This window comes from Euphorbia lathyris, chromosome 2 (genome assembly GCF_963576675.1).
Source record: "Euphorbia lathyris chromosome 2, ddEupLath1.1, whole genome shotgun sequence".
Lineage (NCBI taxonomy): Eukaryota > Viridiplantae > Streptophyta > Magnoliopsida > Malpighiales > Euphorbiaceae > Euphorbia > Euphorbia lathyris.
Genome location: NC_088911.1, coordinates 119,007,756 through 119,033,467, shown reverse-complemented (window position 1 = coordinate 119,033,467; position 25,712 = coordinate 119,007,756). Strand labels below are relative to the sequence as shown.

Genomic DNA, 25,712 nt, shown 5'->3' with positions numbered 1-25,712 from the left:
ACACCAACCCTTGCATTAAGTGATCCAAATTGGACACAAGCCATGACTGACAAATTTGAGGCTCTTATTCAAAATAAGACATGGGTACTCGTACCCCGTCCTAAAAATGCTAATGTTATTCGTAGTTGGTGGATTTTCAGGCACAAAACCAAATCAGACGGATCCTTTGAGCGATACAAAGCACGGTTGGTTGGCAATGGGTCAGGACAGTTAGCTGGTGTGGATTGTGGTGAAATGTTTAGCCATGTGTTTAACTGGCAACCATTCGAGCTGTTCTCAGTATTGCTTTATCCAGAAATTGGAATCTTCGTCAGTTAGATGTCAAAAATGCATTCTTATATGGAGACCTTAATGAAACAGTATACATGCACCAACCATTGGGTTTCTGTGATCCAAAATATCCTGACCATGTATGTCTGCTTCAGAAATCACTGTATGGACTAAAGCAAGCTCCAAGGGCCTGGTACTAGCGGTTTGCCGCATTTGTCACTAAAGTGGGATTCACCAACAACGTGTTTGATCACTCTCTGTTCGTTTATCAACACGGTACAAACACAACCTATATTCTCCTGTATGTTGATGATATTATTCTTGTTACTTCGTCTGACATGCTTCAGGATTCCATACTTTCCAAATTAAGCTCCGAATTTGCAATGAAAGACTTGGGTCCGTTACATTACTTCTTGGGGATATCTGTTACTCGTTCACCTGGTTCCGTATTTCTATCTCAACGCAAATATGCTTCAGAAATTATTGAAAAAGCCGGACTTGGATCCTGTAATGCAGCCGCCACTCCTATCGATACAAAGCAAAAGCTTAGCATATCATCTGGCTCCGGTTACCACGATCCAACGGAATATAGACAATTGGCTGGTGCTCTTCAATATCTGACCCTCACCAGACTTGACATATCATATGCTGTTCAACAAATCTGTCTGTTTATGCATGATCCCAAGACCTCCCACATGGCTGCACTCAAACGAATTCTTTGATATATTCATGGCACTCTTGAACTCGGTCTTACTTTAATTGCATAATGTCCCAATCAATTAACCTCATACACAGATGCTTACTGGGCGGGCTATCCCGATACTCGTCGGTCGACTTCAGGATATTGTGTGTTTCTTGGAGATAACCTTATTTCTTGGTCAGCAAAACGACAACCCACATTATCCCGTTCAAGCGTCGAAGCAGAGTATCATGGAATGTCGTGTCTGAAACATGCTGGATCCGCAATCTTCTTCTTGAATTTGGATGCCCGGTTCAGAAATCAACCATTATCTCACCGGCAATCCGGTTCAGCACCACCGTACTAAACATGTAGAGATGGATATTCATTTCGTCCGGGAAAGGGTCGCTAAAGGCAAGGTCCGATTTCTACACGTTCCATCTCGATATCAGATAGCTGACATATTCACCAAATTACTACCCTCACCGCTATTTGAAGACTTCAGGAATAGTCTCAACATTCGGCCTCCGAACCTTTCGACTACGGGGGTGTATTAGAGATTATATTGTTTTATTCGTAGATTATATCTTATCTGTATAGTTAGTTCCCTATTTCTAACCTAGAATATAGAATTAGACTTTCACTACAACGTGAACTGTATTCTGTATATATATTGAATTATACATCAATAACAATCACTCAGGAATTCAAACTGTTACAAGGTTTTATAAAAGATGTATTTTCTTTTCAAAAAAAAAAATTGATGCATTTCAGTTTGTTGGTCCTCCTTTGCTCTTGTTTGAAGAGCATTTTTATTGTTTATTCGAAACAATTTAGAAACTTTTATAAAAAAAATTGAGATTAAATTATATATGACAAACTTAATTGGTAGCATTGTAACAAATTTTTTTGGCCTAATGCATACCCAGCCCCCTAAAGTTGTCCGTTTTGTTCATTTAACCCCCTCACCTTACGGGACAACCCTTTAACCCCCTAAACTCCATAAAAATGGTATTTCTCACCCCCTTAACTTGTCCAAATTTGTCATTTTACCCCTTCTCAACTCATCGAATATCCTATTTACCCCCTTAACTCCATAAAAGTGGTATTTCTCACCACTTATGATCCTATTTACCCTCTTAATTTCATAAAAATGGTATTTCTTATCCCTTTATAGTAGTAAAAAAAGTTGAATGGAGAAAGAACGAATAAAAAATAGAAATAACAAGAACATTAATATAAACAAGTTAAATACATTATATGTAGGGATAATGTACCGAAATAGGCCTATGATTTTTGGGGAAGTATCAATTTAGGTTCCACTTTTATGGAAAACATAAATATAGGTTTAACGTTTAAAAAAAGTTATCAATTTAGGCTTCGATAACGGATTGTAAGGGGTGAAAAATACCACTTTATAGAGTTAAGGGGGTAAATAGAACATTCTATGAGTTGAGAGGATAAATGGACAAGTTAAGGGGGTGAGAAATACCATTTTTATGGAGTTTAGGGGGTTAAAGGGTTGTCCCGTAAGGTGAGGGGGTTAAATGAACAAAACGGACAACTTTAAGGGGTTGGGTATGCATTAGGCCAATTTTTTTAACTGTGTTAGTAACCCGTTAAATAAACATAATTGATGTTTGAAATGTCTTATATAAAGAAAACAGTAATGTAAAGATAAAATTGATCTTGCTTAAAAACGTTAAAATTAAATTTAGACAATTTCATACATTATACCTAAATCTGCACTTCATTAACCACGTTACAATGAAATTTATCCATTTAAAAGAAAATAAATATGAAAAAATTAAGATTCCAAAATTAGAAAAAGTAGACCAAAACTTAGTGTAGTTGTGTAAATGAGAGCCAAGTGGTGTTGGGCCAATAAGTTTTATAATGGAATGAGGCCATGAGAAGGCCACATAAATACATTACTTATCCTTCTTTCACTTGAATATTCACTCAAAGAAACATACTTGAGTTCAGATTTGGGAGGTTTCATCTTAAACAGACAGACAGACAGACAACTAAAATGTCTTCCTCGTCTAAATCAAAAGTGTTTGAGATGGGAAAATACTCAACAGAGATTAAAAAAGTAGAATCAGGAACATCATGTATCATCAAAAAATCTTCTTCGGAGCTTCCTCCGAAATCTCTATTGATAGCAATGCCAAAAGAAGCAGGAGAATTCCCAATTCTGATGTTCCTGCCTGGTTATCTTCTCTACAATTATTTCTACTCTATGCTCTTCCAACATGTTGCTTCTCATGGCTTCATTGTCATTGCTCCTCAGGTTCTTACTTCATTTCGACTTATGCTTCTTTCTTTCTGCTTTAGTTGGACTTTTCTGAAATTCTTTTTTGTGGTCAAGAATGTAATTATATCAGATTGTTTTGGTTTTGTGTAGCAGCTAAGATGACACGTCGTTTTATGTAATAGTGAGGAAGTAACTTAGTGGAATAGGCAAAAAGTGATGTGAATGAGCCATAGTAGAATTGTAACTAGATATTTTATTTTTCTGTCTGAAATCTGAATTCCCATTTTCTATTCTAAAGCCCAATGGACCCCTAACCCATCCCAAATTACCCTATGATCCGATCCACATACCAAAATATTCTAGTTATGCTTAGGAACCTCATCAATCTTTTAATTTGGCAATATTGAGTCAATCACACATTGTAATTGTATACATGGAGCTCTTGGTTAGAGAGACAAAAATATCAAACTCAATTAAAAGCAGGGACAAATTCAGACGGCTAGACGGGCTAAAACACCTAATGCTCGTCGAAAAATATTCGAAAGCTTTATGAAGCTGTAAGGGATTTTTACCCCTATCAGTAAATCTAGAACCGACCCTGATTAAAAACGAATGAATAGTTTGATTCGTATATTACATAACGAATGAATAATTTGTCACTTTTCAGTTCGAAATTAGATTCTTATATATTTAGTATGACTATAAGAGAAGCATCAAGACCGTATATTTCTCTATTCGGAAAGATTGGGCATGTCAAATTTATAATAGACCACTCGCTTTTAATTGAATTTGATATTCGTGCTTGTAACTAAGAACTTAATGTATATAATTATAATTTATTAATGATTTAAATGCCAAATTAAATGACCAGTCCATAATAAATAACAACAACAAAGCTTGTTGGTGTTCCTTTTTCCCCTTGATCTTATTAGCCATTCTTCAATTAAGAACAATTTGTATACATACAATTCTCATTTCTTTTTATAAAAATCCACCTCAAACTATCAAATAATTGCATATTCATGTATTAAGGGCTGATCTTGTTCAATAATTTACATAAAAGAGTTAACAAATTTGTGATACATGACACAGTTATACACAGTGGCGGGTGCAGATTCAACTGAAGAAATAAAATCAGCAGCTTCAATAACAAATTGGCTATCCAAAGGCTTATCTAACTTTCTCCCTCCCCATGTTCAACCAAAACTAAGCAAGCTAGTTCTTGCAGGCCATAGCCGAGGAGGCAAGACTGCTTTTGCATTAGCTCTAGACAAAGCAGCAACTTCACTCAAATTTTCAGCAGTAATTGGAGTAGACCCAGTTGATGGTACGGACAAAGGCAAACAAACACCTCCACCAGTACTCACATATGTTCCTCATTCATTCGATTTAGATATGGCTGCAATGGTTATTGGTTCCGGTTTAGGTGAAGTGAAGAGGAACCCTTTGTTCCCTCCTTGTGCTCCAAAGGGTGTTAACCATGAAAGTTTCTTTGAGGAATGTAAGAAACCAGCTTGCTATTTTGTTGTGAAAGATTATGGTCATCTTGATATGTTAGATGATGATACTAAGGGTATCAGAGGGAAAGCTAGTTATTGCTTGTGTATGAATGGGAAATCCAGGGAGCCTATGAGGAGGTTTATTGCTGGTGTTATGGTTGCATTTATGAAAGCTTATTTGGATGGTGATTTCTGTGATTTAGTCTCCATTAGAGATGGACAGACCGGACCAGTCGAGCTTCAAGCTTCTGAATTTTATGTATGAAATGCTGGTTTTAATACTACATAAGCACACAATGATTGTATAGAAATAAATTTGGTTGTAATGTATTAGATCCTTGATGGCTTTTGTAGTATATTCCAGCATATTTACATAAGAATTGCTCTGTTAGAATGGAACTCTTAGCAGCAGTTTTCATGTATTATATGTAATAATAATAATATATTATATATCAATATATCATATGCTTCAAGGCTTGAATCCGTCGATCTTCAAAGTTATGATGAAAAAGCTTTGCCATGAGTTGGTATTCAGTGGCTAAAACTGTTGACAAGGCGTTAGAGTGAGCGAAGAAATGTATCTTTGTTTGTCCTCAATCCCACATCGGAAGGAAAGCTTCTTGAGGAGCAGGGAGTGTAGTATAAAAACAGAAGCCCAACAAGAGAAAACTCATACCTTTCTCGGCCTTTTGGCTAAGATCAAGTGTAGTATCTGTTCTTATCAGTTTAATATCTGATATGTGGTCCAATGGGCCACACGATATTAAATTAATTTTTTAAGGGAGAAGATCCGTTTTAATGGCTTGCCATTGGGATCTTCACGAGTCGCCTATGCGTTGCACTACTGCATTGGCCTGGCTCACCCCTCCAATTTCAGTTTCACATTTTATGTGATTGTCCCTGGTTCTTGTTCGACTGTTATGTTTAAATCAGCATCTACTTAATATTTTATTTATTAACCATTAAAGTATAAGTTTGGAAAGTCTGATATATTTTGGATTAATTTAGGATATAAGCTTTTAATCAATTACAAGCTCTCACTTTTCATATTTTTGTATTGTTAAAATGTGAAGTAATATTATATACCAGGAATCTAATATTTAATTGTTTATAATAAAAAGAAGTAAATGTGAAAAATATGGTTATATTAGAGGTTCTTAACTTAGAATTTAGAATTTTATTTGAAGAATTAATTTATACTTATTAATTAGTGTTGTTATTTACTGATTAGTGTGAAATGTTATAAATTTATTGGTATTTAACATAAGCTATTTTTACAATGAATATATTCTTAAAGTTCTTCAGTATAGTTACTTATACACTGAATGTTTTATTTCATAAATGTTGGGTTTATTTTTATATTTTTTTGCTTGTCTAATTCGGATTGGACGGTTAATAATAATGTAATATTTCCATAAGATTAAATATTGAGAGCTTACCTATGATTGTAGAGGTCATGGGTTCGAATCACATGAGTGTTGTAGTGGGTTGCAGGTTTTCTTTCTCTTTAATGTAATCTTTATTTGTTTAATGTAAGTGTATTGTGCACAACTTTAAAAAAAAAACATTGATATAAATTCTTCCATACAAATAAAAATAACAATGATATGAAATATAACAAAAATAATAATAGACATATCATGAATAATGATTCTTAGCCTAATAACGTGACTAATAGCAAGCAAATTTTCTTGTTTAATTAAATTAAACAATCATATAATAATATACTGAGTTAAAAAAAAAATAGCAAATTCAATCTCAAAGTCATCAATTAATATTTTCAATTTCAATCATAATCTATTAAAATTGTCACAACTAAATTAAATAATCAAATAATGCTAATAAGTTGAAAATGATAACAAATTCCCAATTCATCAATTAAATTTTCAATTAACAATAAGTTAAAGTAAAAAATAAACCATTATAAATAAGCAGAATATAAAAGAGGGCTCTCCTAGTGTTCAGGGCTTAATCGTGAATATTCAAATACCTCTTTTCCGATTAGTTTTTCCTCTGTGACGCCTGGTGGCAACGGTGAGACCTATCCTTCACTGACTTTTCAGCTACCTCAGTATTTCAGAATTATTTTCAATTATACAATTTCAAAATTCAATCCCTAATGCGGTGCAAAAAGACTCACCATCTGGTAATAGAAAGAACATCGATAAAACTCAAACCTATGCTAATATTGTTTCAAATTTAGAAGATTGTATGATTAAAATCTCGTATGCTAATATTCATGATGTCGGTGGCTACAAGTTTGTGAAGATTGCACACACTGCTTACGATATGAGAATTAAGAATTGCAAAAAATCGCTTATTGGAAGACTCGACCTTAGAAAACAAGTTAAAAGAGACATTAACGAAAGTTTGTGAGATCAAACACCCTTTGTGCCCTATTTATTTGGAAAAGTGGTTATTCCATGTCTTACTTGCATCCTAAGACACGCAGAGTTACGTTTAGAGTCGCGGTATTTTAAACCATAAGCCATGCATCTTTCGATTGCAGAATTGGCTTTCGGAGTTCGATCCGATAAAACAGAACTCAAGTAACGCTCAGGTTTGGGTTAGAATTTATTCCTTACATTGAGAGTACTAAGATGCTTGGATTCTGGATGATATCACAAAAGGCATTAAGGGGCATATTGAGAATTTGACCGGGTCACTCTACACTTAAAAAAATGGTCTATTACAATCATTTTTAGTGACACTTTTCCGCATATGTTTTTATATTTTTAAATTTAACCATACTTTTAAATTTTGTCAGTTTTTTATTGTCACCTAACGACGTTTTTTATAATTTGAGGTATTTTAGAAGATTAAATACGAAATAAGTATCTGTATTTTAAAGATGATATAGAATTTTTGTGATGAAAGTGTCTGGATATTTTTTTCATTTTAATATAGTTGTATCTTTTTACCATGTATTTAAAATTTTAACAAAACTTTTTAATTCATGACATCTCTTATAATCACTTAACAACACTTATAATTTTTTGAGAGTATTTTAAAAGTTTAACTATACATTTTGAAAAGAAGCGTATGCATTTTTTTTTTAAGTTAAAGACAATTTAAATTTTGTAGCGATAAAAAAGTGTTCCAATATTTTTTAATTTGAGGGGGATTTTTAGTCTTCTCGCCATATTTAAAATTTCAACCACGCTTTTCTATTTGTGTTACGTTTTATAATCACTTAATGCATTTCTAATTTTTTTTATCTTTAAAATTGTAATTATATTTGAAAAAAAACCGAAAACATTTTTTTAAGTTAAAGACAATTTAGATTTTATGTCAATAAAGAGCGTCCGGATATTTTTATATATGAAAGACTTTTATTGTCCATATAATTAAAAATTCAACCACGATTTCTTTTAATGACTTTTTTTTTATAATCACCTAATGGCGCTTTTAATTTTTTTTTTTTTAAGAAGCTGGGACGATACAGTAGCAATGATCCTAGAATCCCAACTAGATTGGCACCCCAAGAGCACGCACTAAAAACCCGATATTATTAAAAATAAAATAATATAACACAGGGGGGAAACAAATAATGGCGTGTTGATATTTTTAAACTCGATATTTATTTTCCAATTTAAAGTCGGTTTAGATTTATGTCGATAAAAAGGATGATAGTATTTTTAATTTGAATGTTCTTTTTTTCCATATTTAAAAATTCAACTATGATTTTTTTACTTGTCACTTAATAACACTTACTTTTTATTAGTATTTTTAAAATTTTAACTATATATTTAGAAAAAAACATGACTTTAATTATTAAACCAGCTTTAAAATTGGATTTAAAAATACAGATCCAATAGAGGACATTGATGAAACCGAAGCAATTAAACAGGCAAAACTTAGTCCTCTAAGTAATACTAAACTGACAATCAACCAATCCATACAAACACTAAAAACATTTTTATCATTTAGAACAAATCTGCGCATGATGATTGCATAAAAATAAATTTGGTGCTGATGTATTAGATCCTTGATGGCTTAGCTAGTATACTATATTCCACCATATTTACATAGGAATGGAACTTTTAGGTTTAGCAGCAGCTTTCATTCATGTAAGTATATGTAATAATAACATATCATATGCTTCCATATCCGATTGGAAGTTAATTTTTCAGTAAGTGCCTTTTTGGTTGGAAGCAATTACACAGATCAATCGAGAACCTAGGTGGAGTTATGATGAAAAAGTTTTGCTTTAGGTGTGTTAATTTAGTGGGTAAACTTGTTGGCAAATGACAAGGCGTCAGCTTGAGCGAGCAAGTGTATCTTTCGCTTATCCTCAATCCCACATCGGAAGGCAAGCTACTTGAGGAGCAAGGAGTGTAGTATAAAAACAGAAGCCCAACATGAGAAACTTCATACCTTTCTCGGCCTTTTGGCTAAGATCAAGTGTAGTATCTGTTCTTATCAGTTTAATATCTGATATGTGGTCCAATGGGCCACACGATATTAAATTAATTTTTTAAGGGTGAAGATCCATTTCAATGGCTTGCCATTGGGGTCTTCAAGATTCGCCTATGCGTTGCACTACTGCATTGGCCTGGCTCACCCCTCCAATTTCAGTATAACTTCTTATGGGTTTACACCTGGTTACTTTATACTGTTATGGTTGAATTTAGCATTTACTTAATATAACCTTTTAATCAATTACAAGCTGTCGTTTTTTATATTTTTGCATTGTTAATATGTAAAGTAATATTAGATGTCAGAAATCTAATAAGAAGTAAATGTGAAATGTTATAAATTTAGAATTTTATTTGAATTTAGAATTTTATTTGAAGAATTAATTTATACTTATTTAGTGTTATTATTTACTGATTAGTGTGAAATGTTATAAATTTACTGGTATTTAACATAAGCTATTTTTACAATGAATATATTCTTAAAGTTCTTCAGTGTAGTTATTTATACACTGAATGTTTTGTTTCACAAATGTTGGGTTTATTTTTATATTTTTTTGCTTGTCTAATTCGGATTGGACGGTTAATAATAATGTAATATTTCCATAAGATTAAATATTGATATAAATTCTTCCATAAAAATAACAATGATATTAAATATAGCAAGCAAATTTTCTTGTTTAATTAAATTTAACAATCATATACTAAGTTAAAAAAAAATAGCAAATTCAATCTCAAAGTCATCAATTAATATTTTCAATCTCAATTTCAGTTAAACTTCTTAGCCTGGCTCGCATCTCCAATATTAGCTAAACTTCTTGTGTGATTAGCCCTGGCATTTTGGCTTGCCTCTCCAATTCCAGTTAATTCTTATTGATAATACAAATTGCATTCTTGCAGTATTCTTTAAAATTTCTGGTAGTACAAGTAATACCCTGGATGGGGATGAACCTTTTTTTAATCAATTACAAGCAGTCATTTTTTTTTTATATATTTTTGTATTGTTAAAATGTGAAGCAAATATTAAACCTCAGAAATCTAATAAATATTTATTTTCTAATAAGAGTACATTTGAAATATGGTAAATCTATAAGAGGTTTTTAACTTACAATTGAGAATTTTATTTAAATAATTAATTTGTACTTATTAGCTATAGTGCTATTTTTCTTTGAACGAACTATAGTGTTTTTATTTACTGGTGTGATATGTTATAAATTTATTGGCATTTTAGTATTGGGTTAGGTTATGCTTACTTTGGATGAGCTTACTGTGAGCACTACATTTCACTACAACAAATATAATTTGAATAATAACAATGTGATCCTATAGTATGAACTGAACTAATAATGACCATGAGGGAGATAATTTTATAAATAATGACCAGCCAATATTCAGTATTTTATTTACATTCCCATGTAAATGGATTTGTGTGTATAGAAAAGGTAGGTTCAGCTATATCGTACATTAGATTAGACAGCAACATTATATAACAGTAACTGTACAGAGATCACATCATAGTAACCAATAGCAAGCAAGTTTTTTGTTGAAACCTTAACGAGCTTCAACTGCAAATCCAACCTTCTCACTCTCAGTCATACTCATGATATACTCTTTCCTCGCAGGATGGTTTTCTTGTGGACGATTGAATGCTGTCCACACTGGTTCTCCCACAAATAACCTCATTAACTGCACATCTCCAATTCAATAATTTATCAATCCAAACCTCCAATTGACACTTAATTAATCAAGTTTTTGTGCTTATATCTTTGATTATTACGTACCTTAACATAGTTATTTGTGTCAAGGGTGAAACGGTGGTAGATCCCTGCTGGAAGAACAATAAGATCACCTGCCTTGATCCAGATTCGGATCCAACGATCATCCTTGTCTCGAACATCAAAATATCCACTTCCTTTTAGGCAGTAACGTATCTCCTCGTCTGCATGTATGTGCTCTGTGTAGAAGTTCTTTAACTTCTCGTCATAGTTAGCAACTTTCTCTGGGCATAAATCAAGCAAATCCTACAAAGATAGTAACAACCATTGATATGAATCCGATTACCTGAAGCAGAAAATCTGTTAAAGAACATCCACTTGAAGTAAGAGTGAGTAATTGTAAGGTGGTGAACAAAAAGAAAATGATGAGGCTCCCAGCCAAAGCATGTTCGAATTAGAGCTAGTCAACTAAAACCAAGGTGGAGATAATAAGTATGAGAAGAAATTAATCAATGTCTGGCTCTTTTCATGAAAATGCGGCCGAGCTAGAGAATTATAGTATTCTCAAACTACAAATCTAAGTAAATGCACCTAATGAAGCTCTACATCGAACGATTGTCGGAATAAAAGGGACCTTGAAATTTCTCAAGGTTCTGACAATCAAAATGATTCTAGCCTAAGAAATGCTTGAAGAATTTGTTTTCAATTTGAAGAAGAATTTTGAACTTAAATTGAAATGACCGTCTACAGAGCTAAGAGAGAAATTCAAAGGGGAAATGAACTGGACAAGAAATTAATAGAACTTTGAATTCACTGAAGTCTAAAATCGAATGCTAGACCAGATTTGCTTGATTTTCCCGTATTTGAAGTAGTATTTGTAGAGAGTTTTTATCCAATGATTCTCTCCTTTATAGATGTTAGTAGTGGTAACTTCCAAGCCTCTCTCACTAATACACGTTTTCCACCTTCAGAAGTTGATCTACTTTCTAGTGATCTATGATCTCCAAAAGATTCTAAATAAGTTTCCATGAAGAAAAAAGGTGCATCAAGAAAGGTACATCAGTTTTCCCAATAAAAAGTTCTCCAAAGAAAAGTTTCCCCCAGAATATGTTCTCTCCGGAAATAAAAGGGGCTTTGAAAAGTTTAAAAGATTTACCAACTATATATACCTTGATGCCTTTTAATAAATTAAAATCATAAAAAACAAATAATCTGAAAAATAAGAATTTATTTTTGGTGCAAACGCCTACAATATGCCATTAGTCATTAGACTGGCATAAAATGTATTGTAGCAAAGTGTTGCTTCCTACTTATTGTTTATAGTTGTCAAATCGAGATTTGACTCGTGAATCGAAATCCATATTTTATGAATCGTGACTCGTGAATCGAATTGAATCGTAAGATTCGGTTCAAATTCATAATATTATAATAAATAAAATATATACCATGTTGAACTCAAAATATAATCAAATATTATTCTAGAAGTGCAATTGTAATGTAAAAAATGAAATCATATCAAACAACTACTTAAAATTCAAATCTAATGCAAATGCAATCTTAAAATAAAACCAATTCACAAATCAGACTCTATTTAATAACTTAGTGGAGACGGAGAGTTTGAGTTTCTGACTCCGTCTTTTTGCTTTGTTGTCAACTTGATGATGATTGAATGAAACTAGTTTAAGTTGATAACTTTAAATAACAATCGGAGTAGAGAATAGTGGGTATAGTAGTTAGTGTTGTTGAAGTTTTTGATGGTTAGTGATGAAGATCCGACTCGAAATAGATCTGATTCGAATAGAATATTATGATTTGAATAACAATGGCAAGATTCTGTTACAATTTAGATTCTCCCAATAGATTCGGCTCGAAATTGAATCCAATCGATTCGATGTAAGATTCTAATAACAGTTGTCAACATAGAGGATGATGAAACCTACGTAATATTTTTCAAGTGAAAAGGGAAAACTAATTAAGGCACATCCATTGAACAGGGAAACACCTTTTGTCTTCACTAATATTAAAAGGAAATACTAAAAACATGTTTAGGATTACTTCGTTGATACAACAAAGATGACGATAGAATAATCAAATAGAAAATGGAGAAAAGAGATACCATGTAATTGTATCCTCTGGTTTCCCGGATCTTCTTTAATTCTTCATCATTCTCATAGTCGTCTGGATTCAAATGCCAATATAGGACTCCCAATTCTGCATACATAGTTATATAAGTTTTCAATTGCTCATAAACACAGTATATATGAAAAAGAAGGAAGAGACTAGACTAGACTAGACCAGCCAAATGATCCAATGAAACGAACTCTTCCGGGTTTCGGCGGTGTGGGAGCCTCTGATCTTCGCTGCTTTCATCCATGAACCATGCCTGCAACAAGAATCATATCCGGTTAGGAAATTTAGGGCAAGATAAAGAGGATAATTTAAAACCGAGGTGGAAAAAACTCACCTCGATAGCCATGAGCGAGAAAAATAGTTAGTCACTGCAACGCGCAGGAATCAGAATCTAGTTAAGAAACTTCTTCAAGCATCCTTAATGTTTATACCTATCTTGATTTCTCTGCCACTTCTTAGTTGTTTCACTTGCCTCCACCCACGTGTAGGGTTCTATTTCCTCTTCTTACTTGTGGTGTGAGCGTTTGTACTCAAACTAATATCATTTTTGGCATTTTCCACATTATTCAATTTACTGAAGAGAGGTGTGTGGGAGCTTTAATAAACCATTTACTGATATTGCTTATTGTTTTAATTTATTTTGTTATTTCTGGTTTCCTTTACTGCAACTTTAAACTGCAAACACTACGGAAAAATAATCCAATTGATTGCTAGTGGAATAAATAAGCAAAAGAGGGGCATACAATAATTTTAGAGAGTTTACAAAGAGTAAACTGGGCAAGCATGTACGTACCAACTGAACTTTGATCAATCATTCTAAAGATTTTTATGTGCAACACAATTGCAAGTCTAGGAATGAGATGAGCAACATAATGCATATCGAATAGATAGGCTTAAATTTACATTATGTGACAGAATAGTTGCTCATGGCTGCATATCTAACCCGGCCAGGTGACATTACATGTAGAAACAAGAAATTCCTCAGACCGTGATTCTTGTACAAAATTGATCAACTGCGGGTGCAATCCCTGCTCAAGAAGTAATTCTCTCCTAGGGATCTCTAGAAATAGGGGCAATCCTATAGGGGGGTGAAAAAATAAGAAAGAAGATGATAATAAAGCCTTCATCATCAAGGAACACGAATCGTGTAAGATGCAGACTTGTTGAAGATTGTTAGAATGGTTTCTTCTTCGACAATGTTGACTGTCTGAAAGGGGTACTCTTGGCAGTACCGATAACCGTATATCATTGCATATAGCATGTCAAAGTTCTTGGATATCTGCAGAACACCAATAACACTATATAAAACCACTTTCAAATCACTATAGAATCCCAATCTACAGAAGACGATAATATAAAATCAGAACACTTAGTAGAAGAGGCACTAGAATTACAGATCACCTAGATAACAAACTGAAATTTACCCAGTTTCAAATGGTTAGGAATGCCAAGCATTTCTAGCAAAGAGGTAAGAGAATCATTAAGTTGTATGGGAACTAACAAACATGGTTTGACTTTGAGTAGCATATCGAGAATTTAGATACCCTGAAACAAAAATGTTTGTTGGTGTTTATGAAATTTTGATTTTTTTTTCTCATTCTTCATGATACCAGTGAACGAGCAAGATTTTTTAAAGCCCATACATAAAATGTTTTGAAATCAAAAGTTCAATAATAAGCCCTAAAGCTACAGTCCGAGTAAACAGCATGAAACATACTGTATAAATGAAATTTGTAGCTACCTTCGTTGAGGTCAACTGAAAAACTAATCTTCATCTGATCATCAGCTGATGTAGATGAGGTATGTGGCGCTACAGGATGCGGTGGAGAGCTCGTGCTGCTTCTGGTTGGTTGTTCATTTGAGGTATGCGTTCTCACATTATGGTTGAAATACACCTCCAAGCTTGAAGAAGTTGGCCCTACATTTTTCCTGACCTTAAATCTGCCCCTAATATTAGTATATGCAGTGAAACACATACAAAAACAAAAAGGTGTCAGATTAATAGTATTGCAATAGCAAAGACAACAAAGTTATTGGGTTCACCCCATAAACAGTTTAGCCACTATGAGTACCTATCTTTTTTCTTCTCGAGATATCTCTGCAAAGATATTTTGCGGTTCATCTGATTTTCTACATCTTAAAAAGAGAAAACAGTGTTAGGGTGAGCAAACAGCTGACCACTTTATGCAATTTTCACTTGCAGCATCTATAGCAAGATAACCATGAGGGTACTCTGCATAATATGAAAGGGGTGAATTACTAAATAAATGCACTAAAAATCTATATACTGCTCAAACAGAGAGCAGCAGATTGCAGCACGGCAAAAGCAGGAGTGGAAAAAAGCAACTTTGAAAAAGTAAAGCAGGAGAGAAGCGAGTTGCGGAGATGGTGTTAATCCCATCAAAGCTCCTGAAGACAGTTTTAGTTGAATATAAAATAGTTGCTATCAGAATCCAAGTGCATGCAAGGAATTGGAAGACAGTCAAGCAAGCACAAACAAGGGTAATGTCTGAACCTAGCATTAGCATTTTGCACTCGGGGAGATATGTATAATGGCAATTACAGATTCCAACATGGGTGTGCTGTTGGTGGGAGCAGTTGTATATGATTTACTAAAATGGAAATTACTAAAAGGTTAATATCTTGATACAAGACACAAATAATCAGTTTCCATGAAAATGCCATATTTAAATTGCAAATCACTAGAAAATGACAAGGACATGCTTGGTACTAATAATTTCCACAATCATCGTGTAACGGAAAGATACAATTGTCAGTAAAATAAATAATCAGAATCTCTCAATCTTGTAAGAAACCAACTTAGAAGAAAATTCCTACGTCTGTTTCTAGAGAGAAACCCGGCCTGAGTAACCTAAATAAATATACTAAGAAGGTTCTTACTCTTATGAGGTACCACAATTTCTTAGCATGTACAATACTGAAATGTTTACTTCCACCCTCCACCTTAATGAATGTGCAAGATTTAATATTTTTCTCTTTAAAAACAATCACATTCATCACCTTCACCAAAGAAAACCAGAAAAATATATGAAAAACCCTATAGAATAAGAAGCTACAAGAGTCATTACCTTGGTCATGAGTTAAATTCCCTTTCTCTTTACACTGCTGAGAATATTCTGTCATCTTCTCTGCAAAGAAAATTTGTAAATTTAATTAAGTGAAGCAACATAAAAAGTCCACGTACTTTCAGAGTCTAAGGTAAGTTTTAAATTAATCAATTCACTTTTGAGTTATATTGATACTACATAGTACAGACCACATTATTTCATTTTTATGCACCCTAGCCCGAATGATTCATTATTTGAAGGTTTCATTGAGTTGAAGTCAATTAACATAATGTTTTGTTTCAGACTTTAGAACAGAGATCTAGATAGTAGTCTATCATATTTCAAAATTTAGGAACAATGCTAGAAAAAGTTCTTTTTTCTTCTTTCCTTTCTAATGCTAAAGATACAGGCATGCATCTTTCCATTTCCTACACATATCTTCAGCACTAGCAGCATCTAGAGTACCTCGAGTGATTCTTAGAAACACAATCTAAGTCCTAAAATTAAAAGCTTCAAAGAGAAACAAGTAGATACTTCTATGCTAACAGCTTACCTGTCTGAGTGGGGTCAGAGATGGCAGCACTAGAAGAGTTAAAGACATGTCTGTCACTTTGGGTCTGTAACTGATATGGAAACGAAAATGCAGGTCTACGAATTCGATCATCCAAAGGTGAGTGAAGTGGGCTTGCTGCAAGATGCATGATTGCCTGGGCCTGCAAATCCATAGTGTTGATGCATTGGAAGGCCAGCAAGCTATCAGAGTTATCTCCAGGTATCCATGCAAAGGAGAAGCTTCATTACCTTATCAGGTGGGACTCCATCATAAACATTCACCTTTCCGCTATAGAAAATTGTCATTTGCCCGATCAAGCCATCTGTTAATTTTGGATTTCTGCAGTCACATTTCAAAAACCTTACGTCAACAGAGTTGAGCAGCAGATAAGGACAACTAGCAAGCGCAACTTGAGTTTCAATTGTACTCACTAGACAGGTTAATGCATTGATGGCATCTCATTATATCTATCAATACAATCAATCAACCAGAAAAATTGCCTGTGAAAATAGGAGCATAGCACTCCATATATAATCAGAAAAATATATATATATATAGGAGTAACTTGAAGTAATTTACATTCAGAGGTATAAAATTTTCGCAATCATGAGTCCAAATTAAAATAATAAAACTCTAGCATTCTCCCAAAAATATATTGTGATGGAAACAACTACCTTACAATCAGAAAAGAAATGTTCAAAGAATGACTATGCAACAAAATATGCCAATTCTACTGATCAACTTGTGCCCTGGTGTAGTGAATAATTATTAGTAGGGATAAGGTACCAAAATAGGCCTATGGTTTTTGGGGAAGTATCAATTTAGGCTCCACATACAAAATAGCACCAATATAGGCTTAACGTTTAAAAAAAGTATCAATTTAGGCCTCGATAATAGATTGGACACGTCATTCCTATTACTCCGTTAAGTTCTTATATCTCCCTCCACGTACAATTGACAGAACTTATCAGAGTAATATCAATGACGTGTCTCGTTCTGTTATGGAGGCCTAAATTGGTACCATTTTTTAAATGTTAAGCCTATATTAGTGCTATTTTATACGGGGAGCCTAAATTGATACTTCCCCAAAAACCATAGACCTATTTTGGTACCTTACTTATTAGTATGTCCACAGGAGTTTTCAAAAGAATCAAAACTAGTGTCAACAATGTCAGTCATCTGCATCATATAGCTTGCAATAAACCTACAGAGCAGTCATCCCTCACAAAGAGTTGGATACACATTTTCAAAGCATGAACCTTAAAGCATTAAACTCTGCAGGATACTGGCTATGCATCAATTTACTTATCCGTTTAACGATCAGAAAATTAATCATAGGAAAAAAAAATGTCAATACACAAATCTTGAAAATCATAGATAACCTGCAACCACTGGCTGTATTATCTGCCTCTTCCAGTTGGCAATCCAACGGCCTGGGAGGACCAGATTTAGGGGAATCATTTTGCCTGCACGGAGCAATGTCATCTACCGATACCGAAGCTAGGTTATTTGTATCGCTCGGTTCCTTTGCTGAATCAACCGAATTTGAAGTCACCTATAGATTTTATTAATACTAATTATTAAATATACTTAGACAATTCTGGTGAAACTGCTAGTAGCGGAAATTGACTCACCACCGGTTTCGAAACCAATATTTTTCTGAGAGCACCGGCGCCTGAATCTTCACTAGTTTCGAGTAGAGCTTTGAGGGAGATTACTTGCTGGATGGCCTGCGATTTGTTCCACGATGGTCTACGCATTCCTGTACGGACATTCTCACAAAATCGGAGGAAAATAATGGAGACACGTGTCAGCTGCCTCCTAATTTACGGGCACCGGAAAATATGGCGAACACAAAGGACAAAAACGGAAAAGAAAATGAAAAATATGTAAACAAAAAAAAGTAAGAAAATTGAAAACAAAAAAGAAAAGAACAAATAGAAATGGAGGACCTTTTTCTTTGAGGTATTTGCGGCAATCTTCGCGGGTGAGCTGAGAAATGTCTTCTTCAGTAAGCTGAGTGAGGGGTTTGTCGAGTATAGACCTAGCAGAAGTAACGCCGGCGTCCATCAGTAAGATTCCGGCGGGAGATTGGCCGGAGCTGCAATTTGGTGGTAGAACGGTGAAATTGAGAAGTGGGGGAAAAGGAGAAGAAAGGGAAAGTGAATGAGCGAGTGAGTAATAGTGAGTGAGGTAAGGCCGATGCTTTCTGTTATTTTTATTATAATTTTTTTTTTAAGAAGGGGGAGCTTTTAGGAGCTGGGGGTTGCTCCCTAGGCTGCCACGTATACAGAGGAATCTGTTAATTGTGGATTAGTAGGTGGTTTTAAAGGTCCTAATATTGGGTTTCTTCTACTAAAAAAACTGCATTGTGTTTAAAAATATCTTGGGACTAGTTGCTGACTAGTGACTAACCCTTTATTTGTTTTCTTTGTTCGTTCTTTTTTATTGTTGTAAATAATAATTTAACCAGTCAAATGTTGGTGAGTTGCACGAGTTGAATTGAATTATGAAAATTTGTTATTATTTTTACAAAATAATAAATAATTGGATCCCGATATTTATAGTCCTAAGAGCCGGAAATAAAAACCCACAAATTAGTATTATTAATGTTAATTTTGGTTTTTATGAAGTATATGTATTTTTGTTTTTATGTGTGTTTTATACATTTTATGGCTTTTTATGCTCTTTGTAGTCGTTTTGGTTCCATTGTGGATTTTATAAGGTTTTTTACCTTTTTCATTTCTTGTTGTAATTGTTCTTTTCGTATCTAATGAAGTTATAAGCATTTTCATCAAAAAAAAATATGTTAATTTGGTTTTTTTTAAGATAATCTTATAATAAAATTTATTAATATTTTATTAATACTCATAAAAATTAGTAAATTAATTATATTTCCAATACAAATAAATGTTTTAGAATTAAGATTTTTATTTTATTTTATTGAAAACATATGGAGAATTAAAGCTTGTGTACAACTCTTAGGGTTGTATATATCATTTGCCTAAATAATTAGGTAATTTTTTTTATAATTTAATTAGACCATCGTATTGCACAGTATATATAATACTCTATATATTTTTAGTTTTTTTTATAGTTTATCTGATTTCTCGGTTCGAGCCTCGTCATACATTTTTTAAGTGGATTCTATTTCAATTAAAGCTTTTTGCGTATGCTAGAATTCGAACTCGAGATCTTTAGCAAAGCCAACATCTCATGTGTGAAATGTTACGATTGTCAGCAAAGAGGGCACTATGTGTCTGAATGCAAAGTCCCTAAGGTACATGTTTCTAAAATGCTTGTTAGTTAAGTTTATGTATCTTCAACTGTTCTTTTGACTGAATTAGATCCTTTAAGCATAATTGATTCAGGTGCAACGGACCACGTGACGAAGGATCATGAAGCCTTCGTAGATTTTTTACGCTTCCTAAAGGGATCAAAGTGGTTGTATGTAGGAAACAACTCCAAGGTCGAAGTTCGAGGGATTGGTACTTGTATGTGGATTATACAAGGAGGTCAGACTCTTTTCCTACATGATGTTCTTTATGCCCCTGAGATTCATTGAAATCTCATTTCTGTTTCACAATTGATGAACATGGGTTTTAATTTTTTTTTTTTTAATTATAATAGCTTGAAATTGTGTTTCCTAGATACCTATTAGGGATCTAGTTATTTTACGAATGGTTTGATTGCCATGAATGTTGAGTTAAGTACTTATAAAAAAAATCCATTTCCCTTAATATTGTCTCTTCTTCTTCTATTGATAAAGATGCATTATTATGGCATGCTCGTTTGAATCGCATAGGCCAAGATCATATGAATCAATTAGCTAAAGAAGGCCTCTTAGGTAGTTTGAACCACATCGAATTACCACCATGTGAGACTTGCCTAAAAGGAAAAATGTCAAGAAAACCGTTCGGAAAGGCTACTAGAGCCGACTACCCTTTACAATTAATCCATTCACATATTTGTGGTCCAATGAATATGAGGGCTAGGCACGGGGCCTACTATTTCATCACTTTTATTGATGATTATACTAGATATGGCCACGTTTATCTCATGTCTCACAAATCTGGGGCATTAAGCTGTTTCAAAAAGTTCATGAACTTAGCCGAGAATCAGTTAGATAGAAAAGTCAAAGCTTTGAGAACTGGCCGAGGTTGGGAAATGAATTCAATGCTTTATGTGATGAAAAAGGAATTGAATATCAGTTGATAATTCAACACACTCTGCAACAAAATGGTGTTATCGAGAGGAGGAATAGAACTCTTCTCGATATGGTTAGGTCGATGATGGCTGAGACCAACTTACCCATTGCGTTGCTCACGGCAACCTATGTCTTAAATCGAATGCCCTCCAAATCTGCCACTTCCACTCCATATGAACTATGGACCGGTCGCAAGCCCGTTTAAAACTATTTAAAACCTTGGTGCTGCACCGCTTTCGCCGACGACACCTCGAGTAAGTTTGGGAAACTAGGCCCGAATGGTAAGAAATGTATCTTTATAAGATACCCAAAACTGTCAAAAGGATATGTTCTAATAGGAGAAAATGAAGATGGAAGAGTTACAAAATTTGAATCACGAGATGTCGTCTTTCAGGAAAATGAGTTTTTGAAATCAGGCGATGTCAACCAAGATACACCCTCTATGAGGAATTAAAGCCTAACGGACCTCTCAATTCGAGTGGGAGAATTTCCGAGGAACCTTATAATGTTCAAATCACTCAGCAATTCGAGGAACAAGATCATGTCAATGTACCTCAAAATGTTACTAATACTCTAGATCCGGATGAAAGTGGGAGTGCTATTCCTCATTATTATGAAAATATGGAACTTGGTCCTAGTGGGAGCATACCTAATTATGATGAATACATAAAATTTGTCTACCAGGATTCAGAACCGCATTGCACTAAAAGACAAAAAGTTGATTATAATGATTTGGTGTCGAAGGCTCAACTTTTTTAATAACTCCTTATGATGATGCGAAACCGAAGAATATTCAACAAGCTCTCTTATGTCCCGAAAAGGACAAATGGATTAAACCAATGGAAGAAGAAATGACTTCCATACGAGTCAACCATATTTGGGAATTTGTTGACTTACCCAAGGGTAGAAGGGTAATTGGGAACAAATGGGTTCTCAAGATTAAGCGAAAGGCTGATGGCAGTATCGAAAGATACAAGGCTCACTTAGTCGCCAAGGGCTACACACAACAAGAAGGAATAGACTTTGAGGACACATTCTCTCCTCTTTTAAGATTTACTTCCATAAGGCTCATACTCGCACTAGTGGAAGGGTTCGACCTGAGCTACATTAAATGGATGTCAAGACTGCATTTCTCAATGGAGAATTGGAAGAAGAAATTTGCATGCAACAGCCTGTAGGTTTCGTTTGAGAAGGCTGCGAACAAAAGGTTTGCAAATTGATCAAATCGATCTATGGCCTCAAACAGTCTTCAAGACAATGGTACCATCGTTTTCATGATGAGATGACATCGAATGGCTTCAATCAAATTGAAGAAGACCACTATGTCTATACCAAACGCTCCGAAAATAAGTTTATCATTTTATCATTATATGTTGATGATATCCTAATTGCAGGTAATGATATGACTTTTGTAAATCAAACCAAAGCTTGGTTAAGTTCAAGTTTTGAGATGAAAGATATAGGAAAAGTTGCATATATCCTTGAGGTCAAGATCACAAGGGATCGCTTAAAGAAACTATTGACCTTATCTCAAGAGAGTTATTGTAGATATCAAGCCTCGCCCGGAAGACCCGAGGGGATGATACTGTTGATGACAACGATGTGATTGAAGCTGAAAGCAATCAATCCGGGAATTAAGCTACTCGGCAGGACCAAAGCTCAGAGATAGAAGAGTCGCCACCCACGAATGGAAAAAAAAGTAACCGGATTCCTTATAGGAGACCGGTTGGCTTCGGGAAATTGGGTACGATATGAGAAGGCTAGTCTTTTTCGGAGAAAGGCTAGTAGGCATCTTATAATCGCCGGCTTGAACCGTCGGCCTGCTACTTAACACTAATATGCGCTAAAATGGAGCTTGGACTTGGCTTTTATAGGTGGAGCATTCAAACTTATCATTTGAATTAGAAGGTAACTGTTGTGAAGAAACAACTTATGTTCTCCTCTAGAGCTTCTGACTTGCTGCACCCATATTGCCATTTAAGGAAATAGCCATTTCAGAATTCAGAGGACTATTGACCGTTAAGACACGTGTCTAATAATCTATTTCTGAATTTTGAAACCACATACGTGCACACTGTGCATTTCCTGGTTTGTGATTATCAAAAGAGATGAGTTTTTAACAGAGTCTTCTGTCTTCTGATATTTTGCCAGATTAGGAAAGTCTTTGTTTGACTTTCACATGGGCTTCTGCTTATGGGTTCTGGGCTTGTTTCGGCTAGGCCTTTAATTTCATTAAGGCCTTATTGCTGATTTTTGTATATTGCTTCTAATCATTTCAAACACTTAAAATAAATTGTTAGCATATAAACACAAATAATTGATTCTAAATTTTCAATACCTTAGGGATCTAATTCCTTAATCATAATTTTTGTGTTATCAAAAACTTCATCAAAATTGGATTTCAACACCTTGCATCTCCTCTCCATATTCCAGTGGCTTCACCGTGTACTTCACCTCCTTCTCCTATTGGTTTGTCCACTTCTTATCCCTTTTTTTTCTGTTTCTAGTCCCACTTTTACACTCCCTTCTAAGCTCTCTACTACTCCCTTATCTATCCAGTCACTTGACACCTGCCCCACACCAGGACCCACGAACTCTTTGGTCTCATTTCTTATCATCAGTCCAATAAGCATTTCTACTTCATACAAGTCCCATTTCTCCTCTCATGAGACTAATCTAAGTACGTCAAACATTATCCCTCATATTTCCCAATAGGAACCTTTCAGCATCAACCCTACATCACTAGGTCCTCATCCATACCACAGGCATCCAATGCAGCTTCGAGCTTCCACATTGCATTCTCGAGGAAAATTTTCGGCTATTCATTCCTTTAAAATAATGCCTTCGCCTGACCCGAGTTATTTCTCCAAAGCTCTCTTGGATAATGGTACTTGGACATTGGTTCCCCGTTCTTCAGATCGTAGCATCATCACTTATCGTTGGCTCTTTTACATAAAAAAATGACTTGATGGCATTATCGAACGTTACAAGACACATTTGGTTGCTCGTGGATTTACACAACTGTCAAGCTTGGATTACAAAGAGACATTTATTCTAGTGGTTAAGGCGACTACCATTTCCATCATTTTATCTCTTGCTGCTGCGCATAACTGGTCTATCAACCAGTTCGATGTTTCCAATTCTTTCCTTCATGGTTGCCTTAATGAAACAATTTATATGGAACAACCACATCGTTTTCAAGATAGCGATCAACCCAATCACGTGTGTTTACTAAAAAAACTCTCTGCAGGCTAAAGCAAGCCCCTCGTGAGTGGTTTTTACGTCTCAAACAATTCATTTGCACCTTGGGTTTCTCGATGTCATAAATGAATAATTCTTTGTTCACTCGTTATACTGATATGGACAAAATCTTCATTCTCTGCTATGTCGATGACATCTTTGTCACAAGTACGAGCAGGACCGGTCTTGACATTTTAGGGGGTCCAGGCGAAATAAGAGATAATGGCCCTTAATAAATAAAAATTGTACTTAAAAAGTCTAAGAATAGAAATTTGGGCCGATTTTAAACCTAACTGTCATATTATTTGGTCAATTTTTAGACCTAATGGGTATTATAACTAAATTTATAATTAAAAAAATAGTATATATTCAATAAAATTAAAATTTTTGGGCCCCTTTTAGCCTTGGACCCTAGGCGGCCGCACCCCAGGCCTATGCCTAGGGCCGGCCCTGAGTACGAGTTCAACTCTCATCAATCATGTCACATCCGACCCTAAACGACCTCAATCGGCATCGGGCGTGAAATAGAAAGATCACAATCAACACTAAATAGTCTCCAAATATCATAAATATCACTTTTCTAGGTATTCCTCTTAAATGTATATTCTAAACAAATCCGTATTCCTATTACATTAAAACCTCAACATATTTACCAACTTCATCATATTACAGTCAAATACTAAAGTTCTAATAATAATTCTAACAATAAGCAACTACTTCCGATCCTCGCCTAATCGGTCGGTAACCTTCTCTCTATCCTGCACTTTCTCACCTAAAAACATTAAAACATTTAAAAATGTGAGACAAAAATCTCAGTAAGCAATTATCAACTACATAAAATACTTATACTCAAAATAAGTATATATATAGTTTGATTTTCAAAATACATCATATAAAATTCATATACTTCAAAATGAACATTTTATGGATTAAATCATAATAAAATACTCAAAATAGTACTTTTAACCAGATATGAAATTTTAATTATCATAAGCTTGTATTAAACATTATTTCTCAAAATATCACACATAGTCAAAACGTAAATCACGGTATTAAAACACTTAATATAAAACGCATGTCCAAAATAACTATATATATTTATTTGTTTAAAATCTCGACTATACAAAATAAATAGGTTTGCAATTAACCATTTACTCAAATCAACTATAAATCAATAAATACCTCATAAACCGTATTTCGGTAAATACTTCATAAATCGTACTTCATTAAATACTTTATAGATTGTATCCATCCGAGAGATAATCCTCGTATGTATCAATCCCCACAATACAATATAATCGAGATATCTCATAATTTTGCCTATCCTGCATGGTCTTACTCAACACTTCTTTGCCATACCCGATAGGTCTTCCAACTGTGTACACATGCCGTATTTCTCACTAAATACGGACTTTAATTAAAGCCACCTATCCGGATTACTCTTGATGGATACTAAAAATATTATAATTTAAAAACATATATATATATATATGTAAATATATATATAACTCATAAATCAACATCATAAATTTCTCAGTACCTTTACTCAATCAATTTTCAAAATATTAAATCATACTTCATAAATCAAACCAAAATCACCAATAAATAATTTAAAAATATACTTATCAATATTAACTTTAATTTCTTAAAAATACACATAAATCATCATATATAAACTT

General features: G+C 34.1%; 3 protein-coding genes, 1 long non-coding RNA gene and 2 other non-coding genes across 7 annotated transcripts; 4 read left to right on the top strand and 2 right to left on the bottom strand.

Moving 5' to 3' along the window:
• The first annotated feature begins 2,885 nt into the window (after nucleotides 1-2,885).
• Nucleotides 2,886-5,186, top strand: LOC136216579 (chlorophyllase-2). Its single transcript, XM_066003121.1, has 2 exons — nucleotides 2,886-3,242; nucleotides 4,299-5,186. The coding sequence occupies exons 1-2, from the start codon at nucleotides 2,982-2,984 to the stop codon at nucleotides 4,968-4,970; spliced, it is 933 nt and encodes a 310-aa protein (XP_065859193.1). The 5' UTR covers nucleotides 2,886-2,981; the 3' UTR covers nucleotides 4,971-5,186.
• A 191-nt stretch (nucleotides 5,187-5,377) lies between these two features.
• On the top strand, nucleotides 5,378-5,573 carry LOC136221089 (U2 spliceosomal RNA). Its single transcript, XR_010684880.1, has one exon. It is a non-coding gene; the product is annotated as a U2 spliceosomal RNA (small nuclear RNA).
• A 3,505-nt stretch (nucleotides 5,574-9,078) lies between these two features.
• LOC136221102 (U2 spliceosomal RNA) lies at nucleotides 9,079-9,274 on the top strand. The gene has a single exon (XR_010684891.1). It is a non-coding gene; the product is annotated as a U2 spliceosomal RNA (small nuclear RNA).
• A 1,182-nt stretch (nucleotides 9,275-10,456) lies between these two features.
• On the bottom strand, nucleotides 10,457-13,457 carry LOC136219681 (acireductone dioxygenase 1). Its single transcript, XM_066007170.1, has 5 exons — nucleotides 13,300-13,457; nucleotides 13,131-13,218; nucleotides 12,952-13,046; nucleotides 10,902-11,141; nucleotides 10,457-10,806 (listed from the first exon to the last, which is right to left on the bottom strand). The coding sequence occupies exons 1-5, from the start codon at nucleotides 13,309-13,311 to the stop codon at nucleotides 10,672-10,674; spliced, it is 570 nt and encodes a 189-aa protein (XP_065863242.1). The 5' UTR covers nucleotides 13,312-13,457; the 3' UTR covers nucleotides 10,457-10,671.
• Nucleotides 13,458-13,751: 294 nt separating this feature from the next.
• Nucleotides 13,752-18,791, bottom strand: LOC136219680 (protein TIFY 4B). 2 transcript variants are annotated; one of them, XM_066007168.1, is made up of 9 exons: nucleotides 18,539-18,791; nucleotides 18,221-18,348; nucleotides 17,969-18,141; nucleotides 16,835-16,925; nucleotides 16,587-16,746; nucleotides 16,055-16,114; nucleotides 15,038-15,101; nucleotides 14,707-14,912; nucleotides 13,752-14,244 (listed from the first exon to the last, which is right to left on the bottom strand). In XM_066007168.1, the coding sequence occupies exons 1-9, from the start codon at nucleotides 18,654-18,656 to the stop codon at nucleotides 14,228-14,230; spliced, it is 1,017 nt and encodes a 338-aa protein (XP_065863240.1). In that variant the 5' UTR covers nucleotides 18,657-18,791; the 3' UTR covers nucleotides 13,752-14,227. The 2 variants fall into 2 exon arrangements, with proteins under 2 accessions (XP_065863240.1, XP_065863241.1); XM_066007169.1 differs by having other exon boundaries at nucleotides 18,221-18,407; nucleotides 18,539-18,789.
• Nucleotides 18,660-20,014, top strand: LOC136219682 (uncharacterized). The gene is made up of 3 exons (XR_010684242.1): nucleotides 18,660-18,779; nucleotides 19,766-19,866; nucleotides 19,958-20,014. It is a non-coding gene; the product is annotated as an uncharacterized lncRNA (long non-coding RNA).
• The last annotated feature ends 5,698 nt before the right edge of the window (nucleotides 20,015-25,712 follow it).

Coding starts and splice junctions, on each gene's coding strand:
- LOC136219681 (XM_066007170.1), bottom strand. Junction 11,142..12,951: donor CCAGAGGATACAATTACATG/GTATCTCTTTTC, acceptor CTATCTTTGTAG/GATTTGCTTGATTTATGCCC. Junction 10,807..10,901: donor ACACAAATAACTATGTTAAG/GTACGTAATAAT, acceptor GGAGATGTGCAG/TTAATGAGGTTATTTGTGGG.
- LOC136216579 (XM_066003121.1), top strand. CDS start 2,982: ATGTCTTCCTCGTCTAAATCAAAAGTGTTTGAGATGGGAAAATACTCA. Junction 3,243..4,298: donor TCATTGTCATTGCTCCTCAG/GTTCTTACTTCA, acceptor TACATGACACAG/TTATACACAGTGGCGGGTGC.
- LOC136219680 (XM_066007168.1), bottom strand. CDS start 18,656: ATGGACGCCGGCGTTACTTCTGCTAGGTCTATACTCGACAAACCCCTC. Junction 18,142..18,220: donor TATTGGTTTCGAAACCGGTG/GTGAGTCAATTT, acceptor TAAAATCTATAG/GTGACTTCAAATTCGGTTGA. Junction 14,913..15,037: donor CTCGAGAAGAAAAAAGATAG/GTACTCATAGTG, acceptor TACTAATATTAG/GGGCAGATTTAAGGTCAGGA.